Source organism: Nilaparvata lugens, chromosome 8, assembly GCF_014356525.2.
Source record: "Nilaparvata lugens isolate BPH chromosome 8, ASM1435652v1, whole genome shotgun sequence".
Lineage (NCBI taxonomy): Eukaryota > Metazoa > Arthropoda > Insecta > Hemiptera > Delphacidae > Nilaparvata > Nilaparvata lugens.
In genome coordinates, this window is record NC_052511.1 from 24075000 (window position 1) to 24097851 (window position 22852).

Below are 22852 nucleotides of genomic sequence, written 5' to 3' on the forward strand. Positions count from 1 at the left end.
TTACTCAGTCAGCATTTTTCAATTTTACGTTTCAAGATTCGTCATGCTCGGAAATGTCCGTATTAACAAAATATTGGAAGATTATTCATTCACTTTGAAGAAAAAGATGGCATCCAGGAGGACCTACTCATCATGGGAAGGAGAGGATGAAAAGCCAAGGTGGAGGATAGACGTTGATGGAAGCTCATGATGGACTGACTGGAGCGCCGGATAGAGATAAAAATTCATTCACTTTTTGGACATTAGATAATTATTGAAACGATAACGCGAATAAGAGTCGAAACATAGTGGAGCAGCAAAGATAGAGTATATCGGAAAAGGTAGCTGATATTGGAGCGGCAAAGGTAGGGTGGAAGGTAGAAGGAAGCGTGATATTTAGGTACATGAATTATTCAAACACTCTCCACCTTCTCTCTACTCTACACTCTGCTTTCGCCGCTCCACTATGTTTTGACCCTCAGGCCTGGTATTTAGAACACTTATTGAATGTAATTGACCATTAAACCTACAGATTTGATGGTTCATTAGATTTAATGAGTGTCCTCGAAACCGGGCTCTAGTGCTATTGAATTCTCTGCATACTGCAAATGTTGGCAACAGCGGAATATTGGCAATGGGAAACCCGATGAGCGCTGCTGTAAAAACTATATACATAAATAGTCATTGCCCAGGCTGGAATAGCCGGACAGTGGCATTCATATCATCGTCGTTATCTGTGTTAAACAGAAATAACACAAATGCGTGTGGAATAAGTTATTTAATATAATATTGAAAATTGACATAAAATAAATGGCTAGATTATATTGGACATACATAGAATGTCCTACTTGTTTCTGCTATCAATGTTCATCACTTTCAAAGTCTTAAGACCAAACAGCGTTCCAGCATATTCAAATAAAAGTATAACACTGCTGTAACAATTACCTGCTTATTAAAACTAGGTAAACTAAGTGTTTTTATCAACCTATTCGAATTTGAAACTGGTAGTTTTATTATGATTTAGAATTTCAAGATAAATGATTTATCGTAAAAATTAATAATACACAGATTAAAAATAAATTACTACAATAGTAAAGTTATAGGAAACTAGGTGATTATAACAACTACATTATAAAATTACAATAGCTCACCTGATATTCATTCTTTGGGCTTTCTTCGAAGTCATCTCGTTCGGGTACTTTGATATTCATGATTTTCTCACTCAGGTCGTCATCTTCATTCTGAAAAAGAAAAATCACATTGAAATGTGATTATCTTGATCACAAATAATGATATCCTATTATTATTAAGCCAGCAGTTTCCGTATAAATTGGTTATTTATGTCCAACGGATCTCGAAAACACCTTCATCGATTTTGATGAAATTTGCAATATAGTAGGTTTATGATATAAAAATTCGATTGCACTAGGTCTCATCCCTAGGAAAACTTGCTGAACGACATTAAAAAGATAATCCATCCTTGGAAAAACAACTGAGACTTTCGTCATCTGTGGATAATGGAAGTGATTCAGCGGGTGTGTCTGTGGTAAATCAAAATATCTCATCCCCGAAATTCATTAGCTGACGTATAGCCAGCTGTAAAATATAAACACGACCTAAAAGATGAAGAAACCTTGAAAGATAAAATGATTCATAATTATTAATCGGTTTAATTAATCATAATTTACAGTTCAAGTGATTGGTGAGTGTTATTTTGTCAATCAAAATTCAAACTTTTCTGTTTTCAAATATTTGTACTGAAAATTGGACTAGAATTCGAAAGTGTGTGGAACATAACCTACTTTTTGGACTATAGTGTATACATCTAAATTCGGGGAAGAAACAGTTTTTGGCTGTGCCTGTTAGTCCTTCCCTAATCATTTTAAAGAATCGTGTTCTGTTTATCAATAAATAAATAACGAGCGATGTTCGGTGCCCCGATATTAAAATTAAGTAGAGGAAGCAGTTGTTGATCGCTTCTTTAATTAGGAGTTTTCAGACCATTTGAATGAATGGAATCTCTATAGAAAACCTAATTCAAATACATTAAGTGAAGGCCAAATAGAATGATATTGAAAATGTACAAATTGGAGAAAAGTCTTCTAATAAATTCATTTAGTTTGTAGTACCTGCATGTACAAGCATACATAAGGCTACGTCATAATAAACTATTTAATCACAGTAGCTACAGTCTGATCGAAATATTTGAAAGATCAAACAGATCATAACATAATATGACAATAATACTAATTCATACTGATCATACTATGCTTTCCTCATGCAAAATTTCATCTTTGTCACTGCTTTCAACTTAGAAAGGCAATCAAGTAAAAACTGACTCGAGTTTAAATTTTTTTTTGCTGAGTGTGATGTACTTATGAGCTTAAAGGATGAACGTAGATGATAATAGTGTTAGTCGCAAATTGAGAGGCGACGCGAGTCTGCTACAAGAGTTAATACCATACGATCACATGAGTTAGCTTCGTCTCAATGTGAACATTATAATACGATATTAACTCGTCTATCAGACATATATCACGTGGTGTATCAAAATGCGGCTAGCCTGAGAGATGAGTAGACCTACAGCTTCAGGTGGATTCCGAACAGCCAGTAAGCGATTTTAAACTCATATATTGACAAAATGTAAATTAAACTGAATTTCAGGAAAATTATTCTCAAGACAGAAATTAAAAATAAATTCGTATAAATACTTGGAAAAATGCTTTGATGGTATATTATAATTTAATTGATGAGAGAATTATGGATACCAGAAAAATTATTCTCAAGTCAGAAATTGGTAATGAATTTTAATAATATTACTTGGGTGATTATTACTCGAATAATTTCAATGACTTGGAAAAATACTTTTGAATTGATAGAAGAATTACCTGTACGATGCTATTTCCGAACATTTGTTGTAGCTGCTGAAACTTTGTGCTTTGGTTGCTAGATGTCTTCTGACTTTTCTCACTTTCTGGTAAGCCCTAAAAATATTAATAGTAGACAAAATAAAAAAGTGAACCACTCAAGAAAAAAAAGAACAATTTTCACACAATAGACTTTTAAAATCAGGGACCTATTGCAAAAAAACGCAGTTCTTACAATAAGAAAGTGCAAATGTTCCTATCTATGAAAAACATGCATTATTATGTTAAATTGACTGATGACTCTTCATTATTGAAAGACATTTAGTTCATGAACTTCAAGAAAATCATGTAATACAGAAAAAATACTCCTTCATAATAGACATGGAAAGTGAGGTGAGCTAAGTGATAATTTCATATGAATTGAAAAAGTAAATGTTACACAGCTATTCAACATTTATTCGAATAAATTATATATTCTATGTGAAATATGATAAAATGTGAATACTATAAAATAGAAATAAACCACTATGATTCATGTGAACCTGAATTTTTGTCGCTGCATGCAAAAACATGCATTTAAACTTTTTAGACGAATTCCTAAGAGACCAATACTAGTTGATAAAATAATTTCAATATTTCCAGAGAGATTACAAAAAATACCATGAAACACTCATATACAGAAATCACCATGATTACTTTGAACTTTGAACGATAATAACAAATTTTAGTGAACAAATGATAGGCTAAAAAAGGAAGGGACTTGACTCGGAAAATGAGGAAATAGTAATATTGTGGCAAAAAGACAACCATGAAAGCCAAAATAATTAATGGAAAACTATAAAACTAAGAAACTGAGAACATGTTTTAGCATGAACTAAATGTTAGTATGCCTTGTTGATTTAAGATAAATATGATAACGCCCAACACCATAAAACAATATACTATTTTTTATAAAGGAGATTTAGAACAAAAATAAAAAATGAGAATTTACCAATGCGGGCTGGGTGGTAATGTAATGAATTAGGTTACTGTTGGACAATATATTCGGAATTACATCAGGTACGGCAGTTTTCTTCACTACATCCTAAAAAACATGAAACCAAACAAAAAGCAAACATAACAATCACGGCAACCAAATACGACACAAAACCCAAATTATAAAAAATAATCACAGTAAATGATAGTTTCAAACAGAACATGGTATTCAAAGCATGAAATTAGAAAAATGGTTCTACAAATAACTCAAATACGATTATTGTAGACAAAAAAATAAATATATGAGAATGGTTAGATGTGTAACAAGTGGACACCAAAATAGAAACAAAAATAAATTTTCAAAGATCTAACTTTGAACAACAAAATGAGAAAATCCTATAAAATTAAATATCATCAACAATACTCATGAATTTCGAATTGGAATAAAATGTATTACCTATCTTATACGTGGTACATTAATTTGGTAGTTATATCAAGTTAGTTCAACTACTGATTTAAATTCAAACTTTGATTTATAAAAAAAATACGAAATCAATTAATTGAACTGATTTGAGTCTTGAAAACATGCAGATGTGGAAACGAATATTCATTATAAATGAGAACACCAACAAATAGTATAACTCAACTAAACTTTAACACACAAAAAATAGCATAAAGCTTGAATACATGACAACATACATTACAACACCAAACAATTCCAACTAACCATAGATCAAGCTAACGTTAACACAACAAAACACAAAACATGAATTCATATCTAGTTTGAAGTGTTGGATAGAAATCTAATAAATAACTAATTTCACTCTTACAACAGTAAAGTACTGAATGGTTTTCAAAGTGGAAAAGTAAAGTGCTTATTAAGAAATTTATGAATGTGTAGATGGAATGAATTATAGTGCACTGATCAGGCCTTACGTAATGTGTTGTTCTATCAGCTACATCTTGTTTGTTGGATTGGATCCATAATTTTGTTATTGACATGTGAACTCAACCATACTTTGGACATTTTATTTTATTATATTTGGGAATAGAAGAAGTTTTGGGTCAGCGCCTGTTTCTTCATTCCGCTATTGTGCTTCAATGTATGAATAAATAAATAAAAAATGAAGACAGACCTCAAAGTTGTGAACGACTTGAATAATGAAACATTCTTTGTTAGTTATTCTATGCTATTACTGGAGTACTAATAAAGTATTTGGTTATTGAAGTGAGTTGTCGCTCACCTCGAGAGGTCGATAATCGGGGATAGTCTCCTTGGAAAGGAAGGCGAACTTCATGCGTAGATTGTTGTCTGAGGAGGCTGCCCTAGCTGCGTCGCTGCCCTTAAACGCCTTAGGCTTGTGCGTGCGAACTGTCACACCTATTAAAATATAATATAAAAAAATAATATAATATCATTATATAATAATAATTCATAATAAAGGAAAGAGTTGGCTTATACACGTACGGAATAGGAAATTTACGAATGACGCATCATCACGTCTGAACTACTTGCTAGACTGATTGATTTGGAATTTTGCATATCGATTTTTAATTTGCCGAGGATGATTAAGGCCTATTTTGAATTCTTCAAGATTTCAGTAGGTCAAGTTCTCAGTTTGTCAAGATTTTAATTAGACCATTGTGGAGCACGGTAGTATAATAAGAATATATGAAATAAACCAAATTTAATCAGTAAATGAATAAGTTGAATTGATGGATAAATAAATAAATAATACAAAATATATTGATAAAAATACACAGAAATGTTCAACAAATCATATCTTTAATCTACAAGATCTTCTACCTGGAAATATAAAATAACTCAATTCAAATTAATTAAAAACAAATATCAACAAAGAAAGGTATAGATAGGAACAATCATTTTGAACTATTCATAATAGATGGATGGAATACATCTGAAGCGAGAAAACACAGTGATTGACCGAGGAGTTACATGTGACTTAAAACTTATTTTCAACGAACATGTTGATGGAATGGTTGGGAAGACACGCAGACAACTTAGCATGATGAGCTGGATAACCAGATAATTCAAGTATACACTTTCCCTTTGTTTGCTTTACTGCACATTACTACACTATATAACCTTACAAAAAACTAATTGTTATTACAATTAATTGTTAAAACTAATGTATATTTTTGTAACTCACTTAATTTTGAATAAATAAATATATTATAATCACAATCAAATACACATACATTAAACATTACTCAGAAAATAAAAATTTACAATCTAAAATTCCCTATTTGTAAATAACAAACAACTAAAGAAAAACGTTGAATGTTGGTCACAATTAGTCAATAAATAGGAAAACAGAGCATAGGAACAATATTTCAATTTTTTGTGTAGCAGTGAAGGTAATATTATGATAGTTATCCATAATAATTTAAAAGTCTAGTAGTTGTCACAACGTTGTCAATTATAATTACTTATCATTTATTCATCAAAATGTGACATACACATTATAATCATAGAATGATTTGAAATAAAGAGCAGGCTCATTATTGAAATACAGAGACACCAGTTTCGGTTGTTACACCACTATCAATCTATGGTGAACTCAGATGTGAATTTGTTAATTTTATCCAGTATATTTTAATTAGACTATGGTGGTTGACTTGCCTGTTTTCATGGACATGAGGACAGGGGCCCGGTTGATGCCGTTGAGCCAATCAGAGGCACTCAACGCCGGCACAGGGGCAGCAGTATCTGGGTACAGGTCCTCTTGGAATTGGTCACTCTGAAAATTACAATTTCACAGTGAAAATCCGATCACAAATTGTAATGTTACAGTTTGATATTGATTTACCAAGTAAACAGCTGGTTTGGTTTTATATGAAATCAAATGTAATTAATTTGTTTGTTTGTTATTTGAATTTAATTTGAAATTCGTTGATGTTGGTCAAGGCTTACTTTGGATATAAATCTATCTATAGTAGGCTATGTGTTGGTGAATTCAATTTGTAATAATAATATTGAAAATAAAATAATAAGTTTTAAAAAGAGAGTAATGTTTCAAAATGATAAATGCATGATTATTCGTGTAAAATTACAATAAAATTTCTATTTTCAGGTGTTTAATTAATGAATATTCGTGTAAAAATAATTACCAGAAAGTACAAAACAATAATTGAGAAAATGTTGAAATATTCCGCATAAACAAATATTTTAGTACAATCAGTCTCGCAGTTTTCTTGTACTTCAATTCAACTTTAAATCATATAATATTGTTTAAAACGACAGAAAACATAGTACTGATCTAAATAATAATTATTACTAGGTCAGCAGAAACATTACAAGAATCAATATTTTGAAAGGTTGAGAATAAAATGTAATAAGTATACTTCTTTTTGCTGGCTGTACAGTTACAAATCTACTAGGAACAAATAAAATAAAAATAAATAAATAAATGACTGAAGAAAGTTGCTAAGAATATTAGAGAGAAATAAAGTTGCCAGCCAACCTTTCTGGGAACAATCATGGAGATCGGTTCACACATGCCCCTAGTGGCATGCAACTTGTAGAATCTAAACACCTCGCACTGAGTCACATCACAGCCTCTCTTTGGAATGAAGCCCAGACCTCGCTACAACAAATCACAACATTCATTTATTAATAAAAGAGCAAATTATAGTACTCATAAAATAAAATAGATTGGTACAGAATACAACAAACATCACATTTAAAAATTATTGAAAGCATTATGAGCAATGGGTACTCTAATTGAAACATAATAAACATTTGTACTTCCTTAGAATATGTACCTCCTTAAAATAGAACATTTCTCTAAAATTTTGCATCTGTCTATAATACTGTACTCGTAATCGGTGATATTTATTCACTTTTTCGATAATTTGACAATTGTGAATAAAAGAAATAGAATATCTCACTAATATATAGAATTGATCATATAAAATTTGTTATTGTATGAAATAAAATCCATTGAATAGACTGACTCAATAAAATTCTACACTGGAATAATGTAAATAAAATTGATTTACCTGAGGTGAACCAGAAAGATACTGGCTGAGGAAATGTATCCATGGCGCCTCATCGACCACTTCGTAGTAGCGAATGTTGCCATCGCCCTGAAAATAATACCCATGACAAGATTGTCTCATTTTTTTATATTTTTTATCAGAGATTGGCTTGTTCCTGAGCTTGTTCATGATATAATACCTCTATTGTCTTGCTAGTAATTGTTTAATACATAAGAAATAGTTATGTTTCAGTAGTATTAAAATAGTAGTGAGAGAACAACTTTTTTTACAGATAATAATAATAATAAATTAATATTACAGAAAATATAATAAATACAGATAATAATATTTACATATTAGTGTTATGAAGTATGAAATGTTAGAGTTTACAATATTATTATTAGGTTAGATGACTTCTGTCAGTATATGACACCTAATAAAATTTCAACTACTGTACACCTCTCAGCAGCATAAAATAGAGGGGAAACAATATTGCAAACATACATTTGAATACGTATAATACTGATATACAAAGATTCTTTTTTCACAACCTTTTATAGTAGATATTTGCTTTGAATCAAGTCATCCCAATATACTCGTATTTGATAGAATATTTATACTGTTATTCAGTATTGCCATAGACAAAAATAGCATTAGAAGATATCTCTATGGTATCATAGTATAGGGCGTTTATGTTCCAAATTTCAATGTTCACTGAAGCCGATAGCCCTAGTAGTTATTTATCGTGAAACTACGTGACGCTGGGTGTTTCTCATACTGTTCCGTTCTTACACTCTCATCTCACCCGTCCAGAACAGTAATCATTATAGACAGTAATCTGCTGGAGTTAACAAAAAACGGCTTGAAATTTGGAACATGAACGACTTATACAATGGGATATCTTCTTATGCTATATTTTGTCTATGGTATTGGTTATGTGTTGTGATGTCACCTTGCCGGCCAGATACAGCATACTGGTGTCGGGGTCGTAGTAGGGGAATATGACGCCAGACGACGAGTCGACCGTCTCGACATGCAGCGGCGTTGCCAGATTGTCCTCCGACCAGATAGCTATCTGCCGGTCCGAGTAGCGCGCGAAGCCAGTCGTCACCAGTCGACCGCTGCTGCCCAGATAGGCAACCTTGCTCGACCTCGTGCCTAGGTGGCATGTGCCTTCCTACACACACAAACAACAAATCATATCAATAATTGGAAAGAAAAACAAACAAATCAATTGACTATATTTTTCAATGATAACCTGTTATTCTGAACAACACTTCTTCTAAACGAAGAAATGAGTCAATTTCATTTCCCAGCGAAAATGATCTGTAGAATTGTCCAAGAATATGTGTTCAGAAAGTTTAAGTCAATTGGTCGGCAGTAAAAGTCAAACTTTCTAATGCAAAAATCCTTGAGTCTAAACTAAAAACTAGCAAGGTCTGTTCAATAACAAAATTCATTGCATAACATCTACAAATGAAATAATTCTGCATGAAGAATGACAAGTCTTCTCCTCAAGCTCTCTATGCAATACTTTCAATTCATTTTTATTCAGAAATGAATACATTACACATAATCTATACTATAAGAATGAAAAGAAGTGGCTTATACAGGTACGGGATGTGAAAATTATGTTTGACGCATCATCACGTCTGAACTACTGGATTGATTAGCTTGAAATTTTCCAGATAGATTCGTTATTAACCGATGATGTTTATAGGCCTATTTTCAAGATTTCATTACGTCAAGTTTTCAGTTTGTCAAGTTTTATACTCTTGCGAAGCACGGGTTACCTGCTAGTGAATAATAAACACAATTAAAATTGTAAAAATGTAATATTGAAAGAAATAAATCAGTAGAAATGAATGTTTTCTTGCTTGGAAGATGAGTCTGTGTGCACGGAGGAATGAACTTTACAATAACTTCTAACTAATTTAATGAAATTTGAGAATGACCACCCAATAGGTTCTTTGCCATGAATTATGCCTAAATAAAGCTGGATTCGCACACAACTGTGACAGTGAACAGTAAAAATATAGTTTGCATTAGTTCTAATGGAATCATTCATACTCGTTGAGCCGGACTGAATAGGAAAAGTGCAATTGGAGCTCCTGGCAATTGGAGAGTTTTCACGGTTTACTATCACTGTTGTGTTCCAATCAGGGTTAACAGTGGTTCTTATGAATCACTCTTATCTGAGTGTTCACACAGACAGAAAGTTTGGCAGGGAAGACGAACCATTGGAAAAACAGATGAACTAAATTAATGTTTCTGTAAAAAATGCCTAAATATTCTTCAAGACCAATCAAAACAAAGATAATTTTCGAACAAGCACTTTTTGCAAAGAAAAACGACTATTGACTATTAGAACAATACCTTTGTTCTTGTCTATTTCAGATTCGAATAAGCTGATTTAGAACCCATCTTAACAAAGCCAAATTGATTTGGTTGTAATATAGTTCTGTAAAGGTTATTTTATCCTTGATTTTTTAAACTTATGAGGGATTGAATTTAAAAGAGACATAATAATGAATGTTGCAATATGTAATATTTTAGCTCTTAATTTGAAATTTTTAGACCCGTATCACATTAGAGCACACGCCAAGTCACCAATGGGACCCCAGTGTGCCGTCAGTGGTGTCCTTGCGTAAAGCCAGCTGAGACACCAATGCTGGTGTACCAGCGGTAATCGGCCTGTTGATCCGAATGAGACACCAGCCAGCCACCAAAAGGTGGTGTCTCTAGTTTAATGAACGTAATAAGAACTGATGCCCAGACACTTGATGTCCCAGCCTGGTGTTTTAATGTAATACCAACTTGAATGGTTTTCAACATTTTTTCTGTATATATTCCACATTCAAATTTTCCGGCTCTGGTTTATTTTGTCTGTCACGATTTGTGAACACTTCCACAAAAATCAATATGGTATTATTTTTCTGGCCGACTGCGCAGGAGTTTTTGAAAACATTCCTTAAAAACCAACACCTCCTAATTCTACACTTGACAATAACAAGGTTAATATTTGATATAATCTCATTTCTTCCAAACATTCTGCCAATGTATAATTACAATATTGTATAATAACATAGTATGATATTATTTTTCTGACCGACTGGCAGAATTTATTGGAAAGTACCTCTCTACTATAATAACCTTCATTCAATAAATCCAAAAATGATAACGCACCGATATGACGAATCCACTCCTGGGGTCAATGATCCTCAACTTCTTGTCCTTGCAGGTGGTGGCCAGCCTGCTTCCATCTCTGTTGAATGAGAGCGAGTAGATGACATCCCGGGTGACAGTCAATCACGTTCAGCGCCTCCCCCTTGCCAACGTCCCACAATATTATCTACAACACCAAACAAATAATTTTAACTCAATTATATAAATATGTTATTCAAAAATACCAGAATAATTTTTAAAAGAACTTGAATTGTAAGATAATTATTTTTTTCATTTTTTATCTAAACAGCAAACAAATTTCAAGTTGATTGAATATGGATCCATCCAAAATAGCAAAATAATGTTTAAACGTACTTGGAAATTGTAAATTCACTATTTATCATTGGATAAAAGACTAGTTCAAAAATTATTTATTAATTTACTAATTCAGTATAAAGCATTTCCTTTTGTGGGGAGATAACCAGGTGTAGAATATGTTACGGTACAGACCATATAGAAAATGTCAGTAATAAATTCTATTGCTTATAGATAATAGTGTGGCAGGCAAAACTAGTTGTTAGGTGGTTGAAACAATTTCAAACGTCTTCATTCAAAATGTCTCATCACAATATCACCAACACAGAAAACTATAAAAGACAAGTGAATTTGATTGTTAATAATCAGAGGTTTCATTTAAGTAAGATATGAATTATGAATATGATTAGAAAACAATGACTCACCAAATGATCGAACCCAGCGCTGACTAGAATATTCTCGGCAGTGGGATGCCACTCTATGTAACCGACTCTGCGCTTATGACCGTGCAAGTCTATCAGCCATTCTGTCAGGTGACTGCTCAGGCCTCCGTCAGGAATGTACCACAACTTGATCTGCAAACAACAATCATTCAAATAATTTGCATCATTCACCTGCTAAATTTGATTGAATTTTTCATACTCTCAGCTGTACGGCTATATAATGGTGTCCCAAATCTTCATAGTTATGGGCCTCATAATTATCATAATAGTCCAAGCAATGAATGCTCAAAAGAGGGTATAGAGGGAAAAGTTTGGAAGACAATTTTTGACCACACAGTTCTGTTTAGGGTAGTAAGGAGGTGAACATAACAAAAGTCCCCACCCCTACCCCTGAGCTAAGGGGGTGGGGGTATTTCAAAGGAATCATTTTTGGTTTCTCGCATATAACTCGAAACAAAGCTGCAAAGTCAAAAATTGTGTTCAAAACATTCCCTCCAAATTCCTTTGCCAATTGATCTAAAAACTGGAGATTACACACTCAACACTAAAGCTGCTGCAACAGTTGTAAGAAAATGCAATGCTCCTAAGCTCATAATCAACATGGATTTTTCCCATCGATTTTTAAAAAGTTATAAGAGCAATACCGTAATAAGAAAAAATAGAGACAAACGTGGTTTTTTCAAAAATGTCACACCTTCAAGAGCAGATACCTCGTAAACTGGAGGAGATAGAGAATATTGTAGGAAATTATGTAAGCTTTAATTTTATATAATAACAGTTATGTCCGTAAGATACATAGTTTTCGAGTTATATGCGAGAAACCAAAAATGGTACCTTTGAAACACCCCCACCACCTTAGCACAGGAGGTAGAGGTGGGAGCTTTTGATATGTCTACCTCCTTACTACCCTAAACAGAACTGCGGGGTCGAAAATTATCTTCAAAACTTTTCCCTCTATAACCTTTCCTTGGCTGGACTATACGTTAATAAGTTAATTTATTGAAAAGAATCTGGCGTGTCAATTTGTAGTTTTTATTATTATTCAAAACGTTTCTATAACAATTTAATTCATTCAAAATAATGTGATAAATTACGTCGAAAATTACAAGGATCATTGACATTTAAAGCTGCGTACACATATACGCGCTTCCAACCCGCACCGAGCACGCTCCGCCCTCGTTCCTCCATCGTACCGCAGTCGCTCCGCCCCCGCTCTGCAGTCGCACCCATCATGAACGTTACGGAAGATGTTAGATCTTCTCGCGTTCCCCGGTCGAACCACTCTTGCTCCCCGGTCGATCATCAATCGCTCTGCTGGAGTGACGTTCGGTTGCGGAGCAAAGCGAAAGTCTGTACGCACTCTAACGATTTTCTTCAAATTTATACCATGGATTCATAAGCCCTATCAAATGACATAAGTTTTTTTCTGGGAAAATTGCAGGAGCTCCGTAATATTCTTGAGAAAAATGGCGGATAATTACTAAAAAACCATGTTTTTCACGATTTTCTCAAAAATAACTTGACCGATTTGTTTAAAATTCATACTCTGTATAGATATTTATCAGCTCTATCAACTGGCATGAGTCTCCTTTCTGGGAAACCAATGGGGGGTCCACCCCATCCTTGGGAAATGGACTTAGTAACCTCCTTCTCGTGCATGAGGTAGGTAGGTAGCGCAGTTCATAAAAAGAACACATAGTCGAGATATTTCATCTGTAGAACAGCTGTTTTGACGACTTAAAAAAAATGACGACTAAAAAAATCATCGAATTTCACAATTCACACAAAGAAAAAGTACTCTAAGAACAATTATATATACACATATACAGAAGTCTGATCGTAGTTTCAAATATGAGCAAGGAAAGTTGTGTGAGTGTACCACACCAGATTTTTTCATTTTTTATCTAAACAGCAAACAAATTTCAAGTTGATTGAATATGGATCCATCCAAAATAACAAAATAATGTTTAAACGTACTTGGAAATTGTAAATTCACTATTTATCATTGGATAAAAGACTAGTTCAAAAATTATTTATTAATTTACTAATTCAGTATAAAGCATTTCCATTTGTGGGGAGATAACCAGGTGTAGAATATGATACGGTACAGACCATATTATAGAAAATGTCAGTAATAAATTCTATTGCTTATAGATAATAGTGTGGCAGGCAAAACTAGTTGTTAGGTGGTTGAAACAATTTCAAACGTCTTCATTCAAAATGTCTCATCACAATATCACCAACACAGAAAACTATAAAAGACAAGTGAATTTGATTGTTAATAATCAGAGGTTTCATTTAAGTAAGATATGAATTATGAATATGATTAGAAAACAATCACTCACCAATGATCGAACCCAGCGCTGACTAGATATTCTCGGCAGTGGGATGCCACTCTATGTAACCGACTCTGCGCTTATGACCGTGCAAGTCTATCAGCCATTCTGTCAGGTGACTGCTCAGGCCTCCGTCAGGAATGTACCACAACTTGATCTGCAAACAACAATCATTCAAATAATTTGCATCATTCACCTGCTAAATTTGATTGAATTTTTCATACTCTCAGCTGTACGGCTATATAATGGTGTCCCAAATCTTCATAGTTATGGGCCTCATAATTATCATAATAGTCCAAGCAATGAATGCTCAAAAGAGGGTATAGAGGGAAAAGTTTGGAAGACAATTTTTGACCACACAGTTCTGTTTAGGGTAGTAAGGAGGTGAACATAACAAAAGTCCCCACCCCTACCCCCTGAGCTAAGGGGGTGGGGGTATTTCAAAGGAATCATTTTTGGTTTCTCGCATATAACTCGAAACAAAGCTGCAAAGTCAAAAATTGTGTTCAAAACATTCCCTCCAAATTCCTTTGCCAATTGATCTAAAAACTGGAGATTTCACACTCAACACTAAAGCTGCTGCAACAGTTGTAAGAAAATGCAATGCTCCTAAGCTCATAATCAACATGGATTTTCCCATCGATTTTTAAAAAGTTATAAGAGCAATACCGTAATAGGAAAAAATAGAGACAAACGTGGTTTTTTCAAAAATGTCACACCTTCAAGAGCAGATACCTCGTAAACTGGAGGAGATAGAGAATATTGTAGGAAATTATGTAAGCTTTAATTTTATATAATAACAGTTATGTCCGTAAGATACATAGTTTTCGAGTTATATGCGAGAAACCAAAAAATGGTACCTTTGAAACACCTGCAACACATTAAATGGTGGAGTCGTTTTTGTTTTTCAATATGAGTCATACATTGTTTTTTGAGCCACAATAAAACTCATATACTTTGAACTCATATATTTTGAATCACGTGAAATTATTCATTTAGAATTATGCAGAACACAGAAAATAATTCTGTATAGTGTGATTCACTAACTGACAAGATTCCTTATGAATAGCATCAATGGGTTCCATTCAACGAATGCTGACAGTTGAAAGTGAATGTTAGTATGAGGGCAGAGAAGTGCCTACTAATGAGGATGTCAGTATGGAGGGGTCTCCATCAACTGTCAAGTAGTCTATTACATTAGGACAGCGCACTGCTTCCGGCAAGTTATATGTTAGCCGGTTTACTACCGCTACTATTCTACTATAAAATCTGAGAGAAAGTTTTTTCATTGATTAAGGTTGTAATTCAGTTCATTAAACGAATTGGTAAAAAATGTAAAAGAATTTTATAATAAGTTCTGTTATGGTGTGATAGGTCAAAGTTTATAAAATATTCTATAGTTTAACACGGGTTGACTTGAAAATCAAATATTTGAAATAAGTTGGTCAAAGATCTTTTATCAAATATTTATATGATCGTGTAATTTAATTTGAGCTTTCGATTCACACATGCAATAGGCATGCAAAATTTAAACAATATTATTCTTTACATACCGTTGGCATTCCCTATAAAACCAATACTTCCATTATGTAATATTACATTATGTAACTTTACATTATGATGTTTCAGTCATAATTGAATGAAGCTGTTCAGAGAGTGCTGGTAGGCGAAGGGTTGAAGCCGCTCCGCCCGCAACGGAGAAGTAACGGATTCGATTCCCGGTCTGAGCGTAATTTTTGGACATTTTTATTCTTCAAATTTCATTCTGCTTGTTAGTTTTTCGGACAATATTCGCAGTAGCAGAAGTCCTTAGTTCTTTTTATATAGCTTTCATTGGATATTTAAATAATTATTATTAAGTACCTAATAATATTCCAGCAGTTGATTAATTGCAATTTCTAATAAAAATCTCTCATCCTATACAATTCTCATTTTTATTCAAATACTCAGTGAATGTATTTTAATAAAAAAATTATAGTTTTTTCAAAGTTTGGAATTTTCTAATTAATTGTGATTGATTAAATTTAATTTCGAAGTATTTTTTTTTTAATTCAAAAATGATTTTTGTGTGTTTTGAATTGTAAATTGAGTGTGTAATTGAAGAATGTTCCAGTAATTGATATGTTCAAAGCTCCGCCAATTTATGTAGATGCAAAACAATATTATTTTATAGTCGTTCAAAATTGATTTATTCATACCATGTACAGTTCAATAATAATATTATTTTGTATTTTCATCTAAAACTTTGCAGTATCGTAAGCTATTGTACATGCCCGTATATATTGAAATCCACATAAATAAAGCACTCAAACAACAATCAATCAATCAATCAATCCAACTCCTACACAATCCCCTTTTCTTCAAATACTTTTAACTCGCCATTATTGTTCAATTGAGATGTTGATTAACTCAAAGTTACCCTTGAATATAGCTATAGAATCTTCTTGACTCAATCCAACTCCTACAAAATCGTCTTTTTTCTTCAAAACATTTCTAAACCGCCCTTATTACTGACCCTATCGATGGGCAATGCAAGGAAGGCTCCCCCGCCGGCCACCTCGGTGACAATGGCGACGAACTTGGGGTTGACGGCGCAGAAGTGCGAGTCGTGTGCGTTGCGGGTGATCTTCACGTTGTCGTAGCAGCGCTCCCGTTTCGCCGGCAGCCCGAACACGTGACGGAACTTGGAACTGCGCACGCCGCGGAACCATAGCTGCAACAACCAATCAACACCAATAAGATACAAATGCAATGAACAAAGTCAAGGGAGGAATCATTTGAATGAGAGAATAGATTCATAATGGAAAAACAAAATATAGATTTGTCAATGCCACATGTGTTTTTGGTACAGGACCATGGTTTTGAGGCCATCATCAAACTGATTTATTCATTATTATATATAATTATGGGTATATTATATAGTTGTATGATATAGTTATAGATTTGTTATTAACAAGTCATGGATTATTATAAAGTTATTCTAACACTTATTCATTCATTCCTTTATACATTGATAGATACAATATCATTCTCAACTATGAATGATTGGGAAAGGAACAACAGGCTTAAAGCCCAAAACTGTTCCTTTCCCAAATTTGGATAGAAATTGTCCAAAAATAGGTTATGTTTATCACTTCATAAGTTTTGTCCAATTTTGAGTCCAAAATATATATATATATATATATATATATATATATATATATATATATATATATATATATATATATAAAACTAGGAATTTCGAATTTAGACTATAGAACTATTCATTGATATTCTATAATCTACTATGGAAACTTCTGTAGCTGCAACTATTTGAATCAGGGAGAACAGTTATAAATGATACAATCATGAGAAAAATCTCGGTCCCCAAAAGGCCGCTGCAATATCAAGCTTTATATTGACGGTACTATCTATAGAAGGAAAATCTATGATATCTATATCTAAAAATGTATTTGCTCAAAAAGTGAAGATGTCCTATCTACAAAAACTGGAATTACTATGGAATATTCTACCTAGAGAGGTCTTAGTTAAGTTATATCTGCCCAGATAAATATGTTTTATTCAATTTTAAATTATTCATAATTTTTTTGTATTTATTGTTTTTGGCAATAAAGAGCTTTTATTATTACGAGGGCCATTTTTCAACCTCCGAGTGGCCATACTTAAAAGATACTTGAACTTATGATTATTCTTCAACATAATTGCAGTGAAGGTTGAGGCATTTGTCATACCAGTGGACCAGCCTACCAAACATCTTTTCATAGAATGCCAACAAATTAGTTGGTCTATGACGCTATTTTGGAGCTCCATAGCTTGATAGCTCTGCCCTCAAAGTCATGTCTTGAGTTTGGAGAAAAGGTTTGAGTTACTAGTGGTCAGGTCAGGTTTGTATTGTAGGTATTCGAAATTATCCCATTTTATTCGCTGGAGAAGCAGTTTGGTTGCACCGGCTCTGTGAGGCCGAATTGTCATGGATCACAATGATTCCGGAAGTCATCTCAACTTACGTCTTCAATTTCCCGACACCATCCACACACAATAACATCACTTGTTCTCCAGCGTAAAAACTTGAATTATAATTTAATTAGAATAATTAAACAAATTTTGTTAGATTTACGCTAAACTGTTATGTTTTGATTGCAAAAACAAATATTGCTAAGGGACTAGCACTTGGCGGCAGACTCAAGTGAGGCAGCCATGTTTCGGGATCTATAACTTGACAACAATATTATTGATGGTATGGCCTCACCGATCACAGGGCGTTTGGAGGGGATGAAAAGCTGTTCAGCTCTATGAAAATCAACCCTCTACCGCTTGTCTGTGTCTCATGATATGTGTGTGACCAGAGATTGAAAAAAATGACGCTCGTATTAATTGAAATTTCATTGCAAAAGAAATAAATTTTATAAAACCAATCACTCTACAAAGCAATACATTTTAGATGTATTTATGAGTATAAATGCGAGAGTATAAATGAGTATAAATTTTAAATGTATCAAATGAGTATAAGAAAGGAATCAATTGTATCACAAACAAAAGACGGAAAATCAAATTAATTTACATGAATCATTAAAATTAAAAAAGAATGTCAGTGAAAGAATTATTAAAACAGAATATAAAACTACGGAATGTTTATTTGACTAGTTCAAGGTTGAATGCTTTGTAGCAAGCTTGTGTTAGTAGTTATCAAAGCTTTGCAAATGCGGTAGTTGTAATGCAAAAATAATTTATTCCAAATCAATAGATTCCATTATGTATTTGGAACGACAACATGTCACGCGTTTCAAATCTATCCGGCAGTTGATAGTCAGGTTCACTTTAGACTGTCAGCATTGGTTGGATGGGGAGCATTGATGTTATTTATTAGGAATGCTGACTGTTTGCAGTGAATCGGTAGCTATCTGATAATGCATATCAAACCAAACAATGGAGTATCAATCGTTAGCGAATAGTTTGGCATTTCCTGTGCTAATATGCTGGCATTTTCATTAACTATTCCTTTATGTATTGAATCAATGATGGGATGGGATACGTGCGCTGTTTGAAAAGTAAGGGCTATGGAAAGGAAGTGTGATTTTATCAAATTTAGTTGATGATTAGTTGGTGATAGAAGAAATTAGTTTTCCAGATTTGCTTATTAAGGTGCATTTTCGTTTGTGCGTAAACTTCCGCAGTCGACGACGACAAGCATTGTTGACATTCATATTGTCCAAATTTCAAGTGTGCTAAAACAGCTGAACAAATAACTTTTCATTATTTGTGTTCATTATTCAAGAATCAATAATTTCTAATAATATCAACGTATTGCTATTTGAAAGTATAAAAAATATAAACTCAACATCCCTCATTAAAACGTAATTCAACATAATCTTTTATGTTAGACAAGTTGAAATCTCTCCATGTTATTATCTTTCGAAGGTTACTGTAAAAGCTACTCAGTTGTGCATTGGAATTTGACGATGCTGGTTCAGAATTTTATAGTCTAGATGGAAAGAGGAAATTAATGAAGCACCAAATTGAACTACAGAATATTTTACTCAAACTAAAGATCTTATATTAGTACTAACATGTATTTTTGTTATGTGGAAATTAATGTAATAAGATCGACCACTGTGTAAGAAATAAAATTTGATTAATTTTTATTCTATAAGATTCTAAAGATATTTTATGAAATTTGCAATTCTATTGGGAATTTGTTATATGCGTTTGTTAAGTTCTTTCAACATCATTTCAACTATGCTATTCAAAGCAAGGTATGAATAAAGTTTGAAGATTTAAATCCAGCAGTCATTCAAATTTAACTCAACCCATTCTATGGACTCTTTTTTTTTAGTTATTTTTTGTTGACACAAAAGTAACAAACAAAGGTTTATTGTAAAGGCGTTTATTTGTAAAAGATAGTCTACGGTAATTTTCTATTGTTCTTGGCGTAGTTTCGAATCTCTCAGTTCTGTTCAATTATCAGGGTGGAACTCAGGCTGGCAAACTGAGCCAACAAAAAATCTCAATGGTCCACTGATCCTCGCAGACTCACTCCAAACTGTCAGCATTCCTTATGAATAACATCAATGCTTCCCATTAAACCAATGCTGACAGTAGAAAGTGAATGTCTTCAGATAGCCATTCAGAGCTGAGAAATAGTTTGCTCTTCTTTCTGACTCATTTACGTCTTGCAAATCGTCATGCATTTCGTTTCTATTCACTATAGTGAGATTCATTGAATCAAGGAATGGCATCATGGAATCAAGGAATCAAGGAATTGCATCATTGAATCAAGGATTCAGGATTCATTAGAACATGGAAGATTCCTGAATGAAAAATAAGCAACGTTAAACAACGCTCTGTGCCATTATCATACTCTTATAATTAAAACAAAATAAAGTTAGCTAATCTTCAAAAACATATTTTACAAGCAAAATGAACATAAATACAGAAAACGAATGATACATTTCTTTGAAAACTACTCACTTAACGTTTATGTGAATATAATAATACTGTAAAATACTGTACAGTACTGCTGGTTCAACATGCTATAAATGCAATCCTAGGACCATATATATTCTCAAGAACGATTTCAACCAAGCACGCTTTTATATCCATGAACCAATCAGAACGATTCTGCTAGCTGCGTTTTCTAGACTATGAAAGAGTGCTTGGCAGAGGAGGTTCACAGGAATCGTTGTAGTCGAATCAAGATGTGTTGTAGTCACTATCTGTATTTGGATGTAAGTAGGCTAATTATAATAATTATGATTTAAATTTCAATCATAATGTAAAGCTTGGATCTCATTTCAACATACAGAACATTGCAAAGCAGCCACTACAACGCTTTTAAAGAGTATAAAACAAGAAATTAGGACGAATTCATAAATAGAAATCACCTCTAAACGAAAAATCTAGAACGACAGGGGTAGACTATCGTGCTAACTTATTGATTTCTATAAAACTAAAGCAGCACACAAGTGCAAGAGAGAAAGAGAATAAGTGATAAATGAGTCAAAGAGAGAGAAAGAAGTGAGAACTTATATTGAAGCTACTCAGGTTACTGAACTAACCTAATTTTGCTAAAACGGAATATTTACCTGTGTATTGGTCATGCTGAGGGCTTGCTTGCTAACTTCAGAAGGTTTTCGCAAAAATTGAGGAGATTTTTCTACTGCAATCACACATCAAGAGTACAGGAGAGGCTTCAACAGATAGGTTACACACGAGCAACAAACTCACTCTGGCAAGAAGCTACACAATATCAATCACTCAATACTGAAAAAGACAGAGAAAAACAAAAAATAATACAAAATGAGAATACAAATTTATAATAAATCATAACAACTTTAAAAAAGTAAACAAATTATAGGAAAGAAGTTTCAAAAATAATACAACAGTTCAATAACTAATAACAGAAATAACAGTTTAAAAACTAATGCAAGGAAAATGATAATAGGAAGGAAATAATACAACTAAAAATAGTGAAAAATGAAAAAATATGGGTGAAATCAAAAAACGATTTCCTGGTTGCACGTATTTTTATAAAATTTAACTGTGATTAAATGACGGTTAGACTGTCCACAAGAGCCAATGACAGCTCAAGTCAGCAGTTAATCCTGGTTAAATTCAATAAACGTGCTTGCAACTAGGCCTAAAATAAGTATTGTCAAGTTATCACTGAGTCACAAGAATTTAATAATGAAATAAACTCTATTGAAAATACAAATATCGATTAAAACAAAACAAATGATGGTAAACACATTTCTCAAGAAGTTTCTGTTGATGTTGAATATGTAAGAGAAATTCATGGGATGGAGGGATTGAATGTCATATCAATAAGTGTAGTAGAACTACTTATCAAGTAAATGTTTAGATATAAACTATATTCATAAATTTATGTCAATTCTAGAATTCCGGAATGCACTTTGTATCAACATTGTTATGGGTTCTAAAACACACAAACAATTGAGTATAATTTATGAGTAGTATGTATATAATATTGTATATTTTATTATGTATTTACATGGCAGATGAATGTTTCAACTAGACCTCAAAGTTTTAGATGAAAACTACTTGTTTAAGCCATCTACAGTTTGTATTGATGGAATAGCTCGAGTATCTAAACTGCGATGATAGAAAATCACTACTAAGGTGTTAATGATGATAATAATTAAACTTGAGATGCGATCTAAAATGGAGTGGCGTGTGGCTCGAAGGGGAATAGAATAATTCAATAAAAAAATGTATGCTGAAATTTGCCTGAAAAATCTAATGAAGAGAAAATGTAACTACGGTGATTGAATATACTGGAACCTCAATTAAATTATAGATTAGTGGATATGGAATACTGTAAAAAATCATGTAATACTAAAAAATTGTAAATAATAAAATATGAAATAGGAAATACGATTGAGATTGATGATGCATATTGAAGCAATGATGCACTATTATTAAAAGAAGCATTTTCATAAAAAAATAGATGGAGACACACAGAAATGATTAAAATAAGTCATGCAAAACATGAACATTTTCAATGCAAAAAATGATAAATTAATAAAGATATTAGTTATTAATTACTATTTTACTAGTTATAAGAAGTTTGAAACTGTAATTCCACAATTAGGTAAGGAAATTTAGGAGATTGATGGATTTGGCAAATAAAGTATAATAAAAAATAAACAAAAAAGCAAGTAATATATCAAACAAACTGTACATTATAACAAAGATTATTTAATCTATGATTATAAGTAAGAGAAACCAAAAAACGTTATCATTTTCTCGCAAA

The 22852-nt window shown here is 32.8% G+C and overlaps 1 protein-coding gene across 1 annotated transcript in view; it reads right to left on the reverse strand.

The window, feature by feature from the left end:
* Window positions 1-22852, reverse strand: part of LOC111048487 (coronin-2B) — a 51524-nt gene that overhangs the window by 1337 nt on the left and 27335 nt on the right. Inside the window, 15 exon segments of the mRNA XM_039435094.1 lie at window positions 1131-1220; window positions 2868-2963; window positions 3838-3930; window positions 5066-5202; window positions 6466-6583; window positions 7307-7429; window positions 7845-7931; window positions 8776-9000; window positions 11010-11120; window positions 11122-11175; window positions 11729-11917; window positions 14156-14239; window positions 15279-15351; window positions 16572-16795; window positions 21165-21342. Of these exon segments, the coding sequence (XP_039291028.1) occupies window positions 1131-1220; window positions 2868-2963; window positions 3838-3930; window positions 5066-5202; window positions 6466-6583; window positions 7307-7429; window positions 7845-7931; window positions 8776-9000; window positions 11010-11120; window positions 11122-11175; window positions 11729-11917; window positions 14156-14239; window positions 15279-15351; window positions 16572-16795; window positions 21165-21179 (1719 nt within the window). The 5' untranslated portion in view covers window positions 21180-21342.